Source organism: Populus nigra, chromosome 15 (assembly GCF_951802175.1).
Source record: "Populus nigra chromosome 15, ddPopNigr1.1, whole genome shotgun sequence".
Taxonomy (NCBI): domain Eukaryota; kingdom Viridiplantae; phylum Streptophyta; class Magnoliopsida; order Malpighiales; family Salicaceae; genus Populus; species Populus nigra.
The window spans coordinates 5,434,801-5,449,440 of NC_084866.1; the positions used below are offsets into that span (position 1 = coordinate 5,434,801).

Genomic DNA, 14,640 nt, shown 5'->3' on the forward strand with positions numbered 1-14,640 from the left:
CTGATTTTTTAAATTTTCCAAGCACCTGGTAGCAAATTTATGAGCTGAATTTGGACATTTTCCCATATGAGTAAAAAAAAGCACACCGTTCCCTATCATTAACTTTCTTCCAACAATTGAATCTTTTAACAATAAATGTGTCTGATCCTGGCTTTCCAGATGGTTTACTTTGAAATAAATAGCAAGGGAAACAAAATACATTATTTTTTCTGAATAGTCAAGCCATGGATAACTTTTGAACCAATGAGACTGAAATCGACGAGGATGTTTTTCACCAGTCAATGGATATTCAGACATCAAAGGTTGATATGACCCCAATTTAATGTATGCCCTTCGAATTTCATCTTGTTGATTAACCGGGTATTTCCAAATTTGAGGACGATTGCTTGGATCTCTAATTAAAGGAGCAATGTCGATTCTAATAAGAGGCTGCTCACTAATCAATGCAGGTTCTTCGTAAACTGAAGCACATTGAGGTTGCTCAACCATAACTTCAACATTACACATTGGAGTTGATTCACTAGGTTGTGAGTAATCAACATTTGTTCTCTTTTTCTCAAAAAAGAACCAATTCCTTTTATTTTGTTTATGGTTCAACCTAAAATCAAAACATATATCGTGAGAAAAAATTGATAATTTTGATGGCTTTGCTAAAAGCAAAACATAAAAAAATAAAAGTATAATCAAGATAAACCAATAAAATATATCTAATTAATTAGAAAAAAAATCACTATAACAAGAATTCAAAAACAAATTTGGTAAAACTAGCAGATCTGAGCTAAAAAACAAAAAGAAGCAAAAATAATAGAATCATGAAAAAACCATATCAAATTCTTAACAAACATTCCAAAACAAAATAAAAATAAATTTTAAGTTTGGGATTAGCAATGCTCAATTACCTTGATTTGTTTGATGAAAAAAGAATTAATTGGTGACGCTCTGCTTCAATCTTTTTGTTTGCAATTTATATTTTTATTTTTATATTTTACTTTTTATATTAGGGCTGCAGCTGAGAGTAAACGACAAAATCCATATAACTTCATATTTTTTCTTTTCACGTAGATAGTTTTAAAGTCAAAGATAACAAATATATTTACATTAAAAGGGCTCACCTATTTAAATATTACATCTTAATTACTAAGCAATACAAAATTAACCTACAGAATCAGTCATTATATTTTTTCTTTGCAAGAACTGCCCTGCTTGCCTCTCCTTGATTCTACCTTTGTTTGCAGGTGAACATATAAACATCACGAACAAGTTGAGTAAAATTTCAAATCATACATTTACATGTTAAAAAGGTACATTGTTGTCTTTATCAATTATCTTTATAATTAATAAATAAAAATAATATTTAAAAATTACACATTAATTTGAAATTATAATTAATGAATAAAAATTATATTAAAATATCACATTTTAAATTATAAATTTAAGTTTCGATATTTTATAATTTGATTTAAGATTAATTTAAAATTAGAGTTGTTTAGAATTTGTGCGGTGGCAAATTCAATCGAGGGGTTTTGTCATAACACAATTACTATTTACATTAGCGGTTATAATAATTAATTAATAAAACGACGATGATTCTTATTAGCGGTTATGTGAAAATGTAAGGTTTTCTCAGTACTTTTTTAACTAATGCTTTTACTTAGTTTGGTAAAACACCGACATTGCATGTTGTTATAGTTGGGGACGCATAGGCCTCGTGAAAAGTTCACGACATTCATAAAAAATTTCCAGGAGAAGGCTCGCTGATGCATCAGAACTCCTCCTATGAAACGAATTGAAATTTTCAAATGGGCAGTACCAGAGGTCACGCCACACTTGCTACAGAATAGGATCTGGGGAAAGATGGTCTCTGCTCAAACAATTCTGACATCAAAAGAGGAAAACTACAAAAATGATGGAAACAGTTTTATCCAATGTCTCTGGCCTTCCATTCCTCACCAGCAGATAATGATGGAAGAAAACTAGGAATGATGAAAGCCATTCTCAAACAAAGCAATACCAAGCCCAGTGTGGGATTCCCAATAATAGAATAGTTCATCACAAACCTGGTTGTGATCGAGAATATCATCAGTCTTGAAAATTCGTATCTAACAATCTTCTATTGCGGTTCAGAATCATCTTTCTTCAATTGTATAGTAAAAGCTAGCAGGTATCTATCATCAAGCAAATGAGGATTTGAGATTCAGAACTACCAACAAAAAGACAGATGAAAAAAGAAATAAATACAGAAGCAGGATACGGTATCTCCACTCCATACCAGCCCTTTCAGTTCGGAAACGCGAAAACCCATTTGCAGAGGAAGTGTTTTCTCCCCCAACAATCAAAACATTACCGTCGCCAAGAGCTGGCCTGCTGCTACTGAACCCAACAATGTAGCAGCACGCACATGGGAGAGCATAGCAGATCAATCTCAACGAACGACTGCTCGTCTACTGAATATCCATTCTGATTACCCTAGAAGACGGAGAAGAGAAACTAAATGGTGCGTTTTGGAAGCAGAATGACGAATATACCACAATTTGTTTCCGAGGGGGGTTTATTAGGAAGCCCATAATAGTAAAATCACAGAGCCCAGGACACTGTAATACTAATGAAAAAATACGCGACTAAACGAACCCGCCTAAAAAAATCTGAAGCAGAGAAGAAGAAATCGAAGAATCAAGACCGTAATCGCGAGAGCTGAATAATGGTAGGTTAATTTCTTGAAATTATTAGCTTGATTAATCAACGATTAACTCTGTTATTTAATGAAACTTGGGTGTTTCTCAGTTCTCTATTGCAGCCATTAACGATACTGATTCTAAAGAGCAATGGGAACCCTTAGCCCCGACTAAAGAAGCCCAGGCTAGTATCTCTCTCCCTCCTTTTACTCTTGAACAATAAAGTAATAAAGTAACATTTATTTACTCTAATTACTACACATTCTGTTATTAAATGCAATGCACATATCAATTTTTTTTTAAAACCTAATTTCATCGCAAATTGGGTGATTTTTTTTCTCTTAGTAATTGGGAGGCTGAATTGCAAATTTCAGGAATTTCATCTTACACAAAATTATCATGATGGGCTGCTTAAATTACAAGCGAAAGAGTATGATAAGGCATGCGAGTTATTGGAATCGGTTTTAAAAGATCCGTTAATATCAAATGCTCAGGTATTTTTATTTATTTTTTTGCTTTTCTTTTCTGAAGGCTAATTTTTAAATATTAATTTGTTCACCGTGCTTGCGTAGATTGTTAAGTATGTTGTTTATTTGTTCTTTTAGGCTGATCGTAATGCGAGTGATGGTCATTTGCTACAACTCAGGTCTGTATCTATTGCATTTTCTGTTAATTTTTTTGGAGGGTTATATGATATGCTATTGATTTTGTTGTTTTGTAGATTCTTGGTGCTGAAGAATCTTGCAACTGTTTTTCTTCAACAAGGTCCTAGTCATTATGAGAGTGCTCTTCGCTGTTACCTCCAAGCTGTAGAGATTGATACCAAAGATTCTGTTGTCTGGAATCAGCTGGGAACATTATCTTGCTCGATGGGTTTGTTGAGTATTTCACGTTGGGCGTTTGAGCAAGGGCTTCTATGTAGCCCAAATAATTGTAAGCAGTTATCTTGTTGTTCCAATGTTCTATAATTTGTTGCTTGGCCAGCGTCCAAACTCTTTGTTTAGTGTTTGTTTGTGTTGATTGTTTGGATATATCATTCATTCTTAGTGTTTACACGTTACAGTTTTCAGTAAAATTGCATCATTTTTTTTTATGATGTGGACAAGTTTGTCTTCTCTCTTTGTCATGCATTCAGGGAATTGCATGGAGAAACTATTGGAAGTTCTTATTGCCATTGGTGATGAGGTTGCATGCCTTTCTGTAGCAGAGTTAATTTTGAGACATTGGCCTTCACATTCTCGTGCTTTGCATGTCAAAAATACTATTGAAGAGTCGGAGCCAGTTCCATTTTCTCCTAGAGGTATAGATAAGCTGGAACCTAAGCATGTCAGGCTTAAATTTCTTGATAAGAGAAAAGCAACCGATGAAAATCTTGATGAGGGTATTGCATGTAAACGGGCAAACCACAACATAGAATTGCTCCTACCCGAAGTTTCATGGGCAGCTCTCACTGATGCCATTCTGGAAATTTTACTTAAACTCAATGGTTTTGGTTCTGAGATGGGGGGTGGCACAGTATGCAGATCAGGGGATATCAGGTTAACTATAAACATGCCTTCAAATATGGAAATTATCATGGAGTCTGTGGAAAAGAAAAGGTCAAAATCCATCCCTAGCGTTCAAAGCATGTCTTTTGCCGATTGTAACTCTGAAAGAGCCAGCAGTGTTAAGGAAAGGGATCCAAATATTATTGATGAACAGCCTCATGAGAGGCGGAGCACTCGTCTTAGGAGTCGTAAACCAGGAAAAGAAGAATTGGATTTTGATACCGGAAAGGATCTGGCCAAAGTCGTAGTTCAGCTCATAGAACCTTTCATAGTTAAAAATGAGGATTCTGATCTTGTGGGTAGTTGTTCGGTTCCATGTTTTGATCAGGCTAATTCATTGGATACGGAACACAATGACGTGGCTGATTTTGTAAGGGAAACTTCAAAAAATTATGGTGCTTACCATATGGGCCATTTGCTTTTGGAACATGCTGCAAGCAGGGGCCTTAAGTATCAAGATGCGTTTGTCAAATTCTTGGAGTTGGAGAGGTTGACAAGACATTGGGGGAGAGATAGGACGCCTGAATGCTGCCTTTTTCTAGCTGAACTATATTATGATCTTGGATCGTTACCTTCAAATGTTTCCAAGATGTCTGAATATTTGTCAGAGGCTTCCTATCATCTTTGTAAAATAATTGAATCAGTAGCTTTGGATTATCCTTTTCACTTGACTCATGTATCTGGAAATATAAATTTCTCTTCAGATAAGAGTTTCCAAGATAGTGATGAAACATTAAAAAAAGGCACTGGAGGCTGGGATTCACTTCTAAACATTTCCTTATTGGACAACAAAAGTTCCTTCTGGGTTCGGTATTTCTGGTTGAGTGGGAAATTGTCTATCGTGGATGGAAACAAGGCAAAAGCTCATGGAGAGTTCTGTATTTCCTTGTCTGTTTTGGCAAAGAAGGAAGTAACAAACAGTGCTCCATCAGTCTGTCTTCCACACCTGAAGATTGATAAAGAGTTAACTGTAGACAGGATTCTGCATGGAATTAATCTATTAAAGCTTGATCTCTTGCTTGAGAAGACGGTAGGAGAGATGATTGGGAAAGAAATGTATTCGGATTGTATAGACTTGCTTGCTCCACTTCTATTCTCTTCCAAGCATGTTCACCTCAATGTATTGCCATTGCCAGCTGCTGATAAGAAAGGTGAAGAATTTACATGCATTGAACTTTCAGCATTAGATACATTAATTGAAGCATGTGAGAAGGCAAAGCCAATGGAAATTGAGGTATGTTTGAAGAGTCACCAACGGAAGCTGGAAATACTCTTGATACTAGCTGGTATGGATGGATATGTAACCTTCCATCAGAAGTCTGAGTTAAAGGCATACTATGCCTCTGATATAGTGTCAAAAGAAAATCCAGAGAAGCACTGGAATGACTTGGTGATGGAGGAAGTGAAAGCAATTTCACAATGTGTATCACAATTCAAGAACTTTCTGGGTCCATCTGTTGATTCTGTAAGTTGTTTATAAAAAGAAATACTTTTTTATGGTCTTTTTTTTTGTCAAAGAACAGCAATTTGTTTTATCAGTTCAGACAAAAATTACAGTTTATAGATGTTTTCTGTACATGATGCAAATGCAGCTTGTGACCATATGATTCTATTGTTTTGAGTAATGGCTCTTTTCACCTCCTGCATAGTTATCATTATTTCCATTGCTACAGAATCATGCATTTGTGTATATATTATGCTTGCAGAATGGAAAAATCATTCCCTTTGGCAGTATTGGCGACATTCAGTCTTTGCTGCTGGCTGTCATGTGCCATATTGCAAATTACTTATCTAAGAAATCTTCTGTGCCAGCGATTAGTGAAGAATTAGAACAAAAGCAAATTTGCTGCTTTGTTGATGCAGGCATTGCATACTGCAAGCTTCAACATCTCGTCCATACCATCCCTGTTAAAACCCAAGTAAGCTATACTTTTCTAATGTAAAATTAAACATTGGATGTGAGGGCATATTAATCATTTGCAATCTTTTCTTCTTCTCATATTTTTTTCTTGAATTCTTATTTCCAATGCTAGGTTGAACTAATTGTTGCAATCCATGACTTACTTGCTGAGTATGGCCTCTGCTGTGCTGGCGGGGATGGTGAAGGGGAGGAAGGAACATTTCTTAAATTTGCAATAAAGCATCTCTTGGCATTGGACATGAAGCTCAAGTCCAACTCAAACTCTTCCAACATAGAAGCAATTCAACATGATGACAAGCTTTATAGCCCAAACAAAACATTTAAAACGGAGACAATATTAAATACATTGGGTGTAGAGGGGGGTGGAGCTGAAATCAATGAAGTAAGTGCTACTATGAGTGATGGTTTTGGAGGGATTTCTTCCAAAGATGTATCATCTCCTGCAGGTCTAGAGAAAGACCATGCAGATGTAGAATGCAGAAAAGTAGGTGGCAATGAGGGGAAGAACAAAGGAGAAAAACCCATAGAACATATCAATGAACTTAGTGAAGATGAAAGAGAGGAACTTGAGTTACTAATTGATAATGCTTTGGATCAGTGCTTTTTCTGCTTGTACGGTCTCAATATTCGATCTGATTCTTCCTATGACGATGACCTAGCCACTCACAAAAATACCAGTCGTGGAGATTATCAGTCCAAGGAACAATGTGCTGATGTTTTTCAGTATATACTGCCATGTGCAAGAGCTTCATCAGTAAGTACTCTCTCTATCTCTCCTCTCACCATTTGTATAAGGTCTGTTTTAACGCAGTTGTGTGCATATGCATCTCAGAAAACTGGATTGATAAAACTTCGTAGAGTGTTAAGAGCTATACGCAAACACTTTCCACAACCGCCAGAAGAAGTTCTTGCTGGAAATGCAATAGATAAATTTTTAGATGATCCTGATTTATGTGAAGACAAACTCTCAGATGAGGCTGGATCTGAAGGGTATCTTGAAACCATAACAAAGGTAATATTTCCTGATGCAGGAAGTGTCAAACAGCACAGGGCATTGATGGTCAGAAGGTATTTTCTTACTCAGATAAGATATAATTTCTTTTTGAGGTTCACTACCTTTAAAGAATGAGCTAACTCCATGAATAATTTACTTATTCAGCTCCGAGCCATATTTTGAAGTGTATTGCAACTTGTATTATTTCCTAGCCCTTTCAGAGGAAATGAATGCAACTGATAAGTGGCCAGGCTTTGTACTGACCAAGGAAGGGGAAGAGTTCGTACAACAAAATGCAAATCTCTTTAAATATGATCTACTGTACAACCCTCTACGCTTTGAAAGTTGGCAACGGCTTGGAAATACTTACGATGAGGCAAGGTTTATTATAGTGTCAGTTTAGCTGGTGTGGTTTACAGTTTTTTCTAGACTTAGTTTGAATGTTTTTTTGTTTTCACTAAAGCAGGAGGTAGACTTGTTGCTAAATGATGGAAGTAAGCACATAAATGTGGCAGGGTGGAGAAAAAATGTTACTCTACCTCAGAGAGTTGACACAAGTCGAAGGAGGAGTAGGCGTTGTCTATTAATGAGTTTGGCTTTAGCAAAGACACCAGCCCAGCAGGTTTGTCCTTTCTCAGTATTATATACGAGGGGCACCAGATATATTCTTTTCTGGTTTCTAGACTGTTTCTATAGTTATATCCTTCATTTCTTAAACTGTATGGAGGTGCCTTAATCTATACAGCAGCTTGCTGTGCATGTGGCTTGTTTGAGATGGGACACATTCTCATGGTTTATTTGAGGATGATTACATGATATCACACTGAAAGTTCTGAAGCAACTTATGATGGATTGTTTTTGAAGTATTATTTAGTGCCATTCCATCATCAACTACTTTCATTTAGGAAATCCACATTAAACATAAACAAAGTATATCTTATTAAACAGAATGCATGTCCAGCAAGTTTACTGAACATAATTTAAGGTTTCTACCTTGATGATTTGTATTCTTGGTATAATTTGTTTTAACCAGCTTGGAACTTTATCTTTCTCTAGTGTGAGATACATGAGTTGCTGGCACTGGTCTGCTATGACAGCCTTCAGAATGTGGTACCTTTTTATGACCAAAGATCTGCCATACCCTCGAAAGATGCAGTATGGATGGCATTTTGTGAGAACTCATTGAAGCATTTTAAGAAAGCTCACACACAAAAGTAATGGATCCTTTCTCATATGATATTACTGTTTTATGGATCCTTTTTCATACGATATTACTGTTTTATTCTATTATGACACTCCTATATAGACTTTATAGAATTTGTTGATGTTGCAGGCAGGATTGGTCGCATGCATTCTACATGGGGAAACTCTGCGAAAAGCTTGGATACTCATTTGAGACATCACTATCATATTATAGTGTAGCTATCGCTTTGAATTCATCAGCTGTGGATCCTGTCTATAGGATGCATGCTTCTCGCCTAAAGTTACTTTGCAAATCTGGAAGACTGAATCTGGAGGTTTTAAAGGTTTCTTCTCTGGCCTGCACCTTTCATAGAAACAGACTTCGAAGAGAGAGATTCCTATTTTTATCACTAACTCCTTTTCTTATCCTTTTGGACTTGTTTTCCAGCACATGTTGTGCTTTTGGATTGAACTGCAATCTCTGTACTTGTGTTGTGTGTGTGTTTGGCTTCTTCGTGATGTTTACTTGTGTTTCAATGGTTATCATCTTACAGTTCTAGGAATTACACAATATTTATATTTATCAGATGCCTGCATATTATCTTTATATCTTATCTTTTCTTTGTTACAGGTCCTTGCAGAATATTCCTTTAATGAATCAACAAAGGATTCTGTCATGAGCATACTGAGTACATTTGCACCTGAAGTGTCATGTTCAGCAGATAATATTGAGGACAGAAGCACTGAGGAAAGTTTTGAGAGAAAACACGAGGAATCAGTTCAGTTAGAAGAGGTGTGGCAAATGCTTTACAATGATTGCATTTCTGCTTTGGAAGTTTGTGTTGAAGGCGATCTCAAACATTTTCATAAGGCCAGATACATGCTTGCACAAGGACTGTATAAAAGGGGTTTGAATGGTGATTTGGAGAGAGCAAAGGATGAACTTTCTTTTTGCTTCAAATCTTCTCGCTCATCCTTCACTATAAATATGTGGGAGATTGATGGGATGGTCAAAAAAGGAAGGTATTAGTTCCTTTATTCCCTACCTATTTCACAATTATTTGTGCAAAATTTGGGGGCCACATAGACATAAGATCTAGACAAATTTTTCTGGTGGTTTATCACTTTGTAGAGAACATGGTCTCACTGCTATTCCATGGTTCATGTTGAAGGCTTTCTTGATTTACCAGCAATGGTAGCATGGAAATTACATGAAAATCATTCATGGGGAAAGAAGAATGCCATTTGTAAAATTGATTTAGAAATGTGAAAGGGCATTGTCCTTCAATCCCAACTTTATCTAATACATGCAACAAATCTTGTCACTGAAATTTCCCTAATTCATTTCATAAAAACATCAAGTCATTGTCTCTTGGTGGTATCAAAATCCCCTTGATAATTAGCATATTCTAGTTGTTGCTCATCTTGCTGTTAATGCTGACGTGCATTACATTTGTTTATTATATTTGGATGTCAGGCGCAAAACACCAGGTTTTTCTGGGAACAAAAAGGCCCTTGAAGTAAACTTACCAGAAAGTTCCCGGAAATTTATTACTTGCATTCGGAAGTATTTGTTGTTCTATCTGAAATTGTTGGAAGAAACTGGAGACATTTGTACGCTTGATCGAGCATTTATATCTCTAAGGGCAGATAAGAGGGTAAAAGCTCAACCCTTTTAAACTTTGTTTTCTTTTACATTGCCTGGCAAGAGCCATGCCTGCTTCCATTTTAGTCATCCCATCATATCTAGGAAACGACTTCACAAATGCTTGATTGTTGCAATTAAAATTGTATATCAGAAAAATGTTCATACTTTTGTTAACAACACCATCAATATAGACATGGCTATACTTTGAATATCAATGTGCTCTCCACCTTTATATTTCTGCTCTTAATTTTTTCACTCATTTTGTGTTAAGAGTGTAGGAAATGGAATACAAGCAGGATTTTTTTAATTATTGTCAAGGGCTCTGCATGCAACTGCAGAGCTTGTTAGTTATCTCATGCCTAGCCAAATAATATCTTCCTATCATTATCAACATAGAAATTCCTAGGCTTATCTACGTTTATGATTTCATTCCATGTTCCATGATCTTTATTTGAGTATTCATTTTGGAATCTAATTTCAATTTAAATCCAGTTTTCGTTGTGCATTGAAGATCTTGTACCAGTAGCTCTTGGGAGGTTTATCAAGACCCTTATATTATCGATATCTCAAGCTGAGACTGCTGACTCTGGTGTTCCTGGCAACTCTGGTCAGCAACTGGAGAAGATGTTCTCATTGTTTATGGAACAGGGGAACTTATGGCCAGAGATATTAAGCTTGCCTGAGATCAGAAGCCCAGTAATTTCTGAGAGCAGCTTATACGGGTAACTAGAATATTTGTTAGATTTTGTCCTTATCTTTTATGGTGAACTTCTTTTGGCTTCTTCCATTATAATTTTGTTAGTGGTTCGTCTAGAAATGAATTGTTCAACTTAGGTGTTTACTTGTGAAAATATCTTATTCTGAATGACTTCATCGTAGCATTATGTGCTAACCTTTGTCATAATTTGAGATTGCCAACTTCTCCCTCAAACTGTCTAGCAACGTTTTTTGAAAATTTCTGTATCATTGATACCCTATTAATCACAAGTCTTCTATCAAATTCTTAATTGTTCAGCAATATAAAATTTAGTTATGAGATGTCAGTATTCTGACTCATATCAAGATAACTGATGTTTATGAATTTGTGTTTTTGGCATGGTATTGCTAATTGTTATTCGGCCTATTGTCTTCTCTTAGTTGTACCTGTCTAAGAATTTACTACCTTGTTACAGATATCTCCACAGATATATTGCTTCACTAGAGGGGAATGGAAAGCTTGAGACACTTGAAGCAATAAATGAGAAGATTCGAAAGCGCTTTAAAAATCCCAAGTTGTCCAATAGCAACTGTGCAAAGGTATGCAGGCATGCATCCTTTGCCTGGTGTCGATCTCTTATAATCAGTTTGGCATTGATCACCCCCGTACAATCTGGACTCCAAAGTGAGATACATGCCCTTAACTCATCAGATAGCAGTTTGGAAAGTAGTCTTTTGCTCTGTATTGATCTGCAAACAAATGAATTATGGAGTCAATCATTTGAGGATTCTACCTCCTTGGGAAATCTTGAAACAAAATGGAACCCCATGTTGAGTAGAATCAAGAATATAGTGATTAAGAAAGTTTCAGATGAAAATATTGAGACTGCAACCTCTCTGTTTAGGAGCTCTTATAATTTCTACCGCGAGAGTTCCTGTGTAATGCTCCCATCTGGTATCAACCTTTGTTTAGTTCCATCTCGGCTGGCAGTACAAGCCCAAGTTCAGCCTAACTTGGACGGAGTTGAAATTCTTGATCTTAGCATTCCAAGGAAGCTTCTCTTGTGGGCTTATGCACTATTGCATGGCCGTTATGCTAATATCTCAGTTGTTGTGAAGCATTGTGAAGAAAATGTGAAGGTATGGGTGCTAACTTGCTCTTCAATAATGTTTTGTTTGGCATGCCAGAGACTTCATTCATCACATTTGTAGTAATATGGAATCTACAGCTTATATACAAAGATAACTAACGTGAGAAAGTAGACACACAACTTTCATTCGTTCAAGTCCCTAGACCATTGAATCCAAGGGTGTCCAACTTTCATTCGTTCAAGTCCCACCATTGAATCCAAGGGTGATGGACACGGCAAAAATGCACTTGTCAGTCTTAGATTTCTAATAAACTATTCTGCATGAAAACATGATCTAGGACATGTTTTTCTCTGTTTGGTGTAGATTTCTAATAAACTATTCTGCATGAAAACATGATCTAGGACATGTTTTTCTTTGTTTGGTGGTGGCACGTAGCCAAGGGAAAAAAAAAGGGTTCATTTGCAAGGTCAATAGTAGATTGAATGTTTTTATTGTCAAAGATAAAATTGACTGAAATTGAAGTGGACACATGCATCATGACCATTGTGGTTGTGTTTTTGCAGTCAAAGATGAAAAAGGGACCTGGAACCTCATTTGTGCCATCCAATGCAAGCCTGCCTGCTGCTACCGTTATTCATACAGGTCATTTACTCCACCTTATGAAGCAACAAGTTTAATTTTCTTACTCAAGGTCGCATAAAATTTGTCGTTAGATTAGTGTGTATAGCTTCCCTCTTATGCATGTCACCTCTCTCAACAAGATGTTCATGGTTCCTAGTCATTGAAGCTATCTCCTCCACAGCTCAATTTACATTTGCACATCAGATTTTCATGCATCTGCATGCTGATGGCTGTTTTCAAATCCTATGTCAGCTACAGGTGGTGGGAAAGATAGTGCTACTCAAGGTGGTAGCAATGAACCAGAGGTGCCTTTGGCTGGTACCGCTGTGACATCGCTCTCATTATCTGAGGGTGATAGCATACAGTGCACAAATCCGCCACTAACTTCTGATGAGGGCCAAAAGATTTTATTCGCTACTCCCCAGCAAAATCAAGATAACAGCACCCCTGACGGAAGCAATTTTGCAATGAATGAATGAAGAGATCCAGATAGTGCTGCCTTTGTTTTTACACTGATTGTTGTAGAAAATAGTCCATGCATGTCAGAATTGCTTCTTACACCCTTTTATAGAAAGGAAAAGAGAAGATATGAAAGAAAAATGTGAGTAAATTCCACATGTGACTCGATTTTAGGACCTGTAGAGCTTGTGTAAAGAAACAAGCCATGTGTTGTAATTTTTGCTCGTGTAAATAAATACAAGAATTAGCTTTGTTTGTTGAGCTGATTGGGTATCGGTTGATATTTGTAACTTGCTAGGCTGGACTAGCCAGCTTTTTACGATGGAATTGGATCATAAGGCCTTTGACAAATCATCGAAGAATACAATCTAAACAGATGCTTTGATTTCTCCATCCCATTGTCTTGCTTCGAACTCTCATCCTCTGGTACTATTGAAAGATTCCAATTCAATGTGATCACAATGTTTTAGGACAGCAAGGACATATATAGAAGGGAAAGAGAAGAGGAATGGAGATAATAAATCTGTCTTTATGATAGTTTTTGAGTGAATTTATGTTTTTTTTTTAAAGCAGGAGTTGCATAAAAAAAAAAAAGAAGACTGGCCATGGTTAAGAGAAACTGATGAAAGGTAAAACTAGAACAAAAAGATACTTTAAAAAGGGCAACATAAATATTGATTTTGCTATAGCGGTTGAACACTCGGCCATCCTATGGTAATTAATTGGCTTTGAAGTCTTCAACTCGGCAGCAAAGAACAGCAAGTCGGGAAGGATTGGTGTTCTTTTGTAGAATATTGATTTTGCATGCTGTAGTAAAATGTTCGATTTTGATTGCTTGTTGCTCAACTTATTGATCAAATAAAAATTCTTAGATAATTTTCATGTCAAGCTAATTCTTTTAAAACATAAAAAATATTTAGATAAAAGAATTTTTCTTACAGTATCATTAAACTTGGTTTTACAAGTCAATCTTAAAACATCTCAACCTGACTTCATACATAGTTTAGACTTCAAATTAAATAGTATGGGAGTTGCCTTGATATAACCAGTTAATTTGATGGGTCTAAAAACAACCTGAACAACTGATAAAATAAATTAATAATATTGATATGATGACATATTCTATCACACCAAATCTGTGATCCAAGTCATGAACTCTGCTAGGCTTGTCACATGTATCCGGAGTCACGATGATAAGTCCATTCATAATATCTGGAAATCAGGAAATAAGATAAGGAATTCTTGTTTTTTTATCAGTGGAAAGAGGGAATGAGAGTCTACCTAGTATTTTGGTAACTAGGAACCCTAACTGGTCTCAGAGATCAGGCACGAGAACTGGTTGCGTAAATGGAAGATATTAGCACCCAAAATACGCCCTACCTAAGATAAGCTGTATTGTTTAATTATCTGATAAAAATTAAAGTATTGTCGTGTTTTCTAATTGTTGGTCCTTTTAAGGTTTAAGAGTAGTTCTCGGTACGGAGATCCTTATCTTATTATGTATAACCTAACCGTTCTAATGTTAACAAAAAAAATAATTAACTCTTATTTAATATTAGGAATATGTATAAGTTCGTAATCTCAGATATTAAAAGAAAATAAAATATTTTTTTTGATATTTTTAAAATATTATCTTAGTTCTCATGAATTTAATAAACTGGTTATTAAAATTCAAAATACATGCTAATAAATATCATTTTTTTTAATTTTTTTCATGAAAATACGACATGAAATCTTTTTATATTTTTGAGAGACTTGACCATATGCATGAAAACAATACATTTTTTTGTTGTTTTCTACACACACAC

The 14,640-nt window shown here is 35.8% G+C and overlaps 1 protein-coding gene and 1 long non-coding RNA gene across 4 annotated transcripts; one reads left to right on the forward strand and one right to left on the reverse strand.

Annotated features, from left to right (window-relative positions):
• Window positions 1–1,702: 1,702 nt before the first annotated feature.
• Window positions 1,703–2,583, reverse strand: LOC133673699 (uncharacterized). Its single transcript, XR_009835041.1, has 2 exons — window positions 2,270–2,583; window positions 1,703–2,165 (listed from the first exon to the last, which is right to left on the reverse strand). It is a non-coding gene; the product is annotated as an uncharacterized LOC133673699 (long non-coding RNA).
• LOC133673698 (calcineurin-binding protein 1) lies at window positions 2,420–13,093 on the forward strand. Of its 3 annotated transcripts, none has more exons than XM_062094563.1 (19): window positions 2,441–2,701; window positions 2,782–2,856; window positions 3,047–3,166; window positions 3,278–3,318; window positions 3,394–3,605; window positions 3,808–5,684; window positions 5,926–6,138; window positions 6,253–6,894; window positions 6,973–7,208; window positions 7,300–7,510; window positions 7,601–7,756; window positions 8,191–8,348; window positions 8,468–8,660; window positions 8,948–9,339; window positions 9,794–9,974; window positions 10,457–10,686; window positions 11,137–11,800; window positions 12,316–12,394; window positions 12,626–13,093. In XM_062094563.1, exons 1-19 carry the CDS (start codon window positions 2,699–2,701, stop codon window positions 12,850–12,852), a joined length of 5,910 nt encoding a protein of 1,969 aa, XP_061950547.1. In that variant the 5' UTR covers window positions 2,441–2,698; the 3' UTR covers window positions 12,853–13,093. The 3 variants fall into 3 exon arrangements, with proteins under 3 accessions (XP_061950549.1, XP_061950547.1, XP_061950548.1); XM_062094564.1 differs by having other exon boundaries at window positions 2,443–2,701; window positions 12,632–13,093; XM_062094565.1 differs by lacking the exons at window positions 11,137–11,800; window positions 12,316–12,394; window positions 12,626–13,093 and having other exon boundaries at window positions 2,420–2,701; window positions 10,476–10,637.
• Window positions 13,094–14,640: the final 1,547 nt, after the last annotated feature.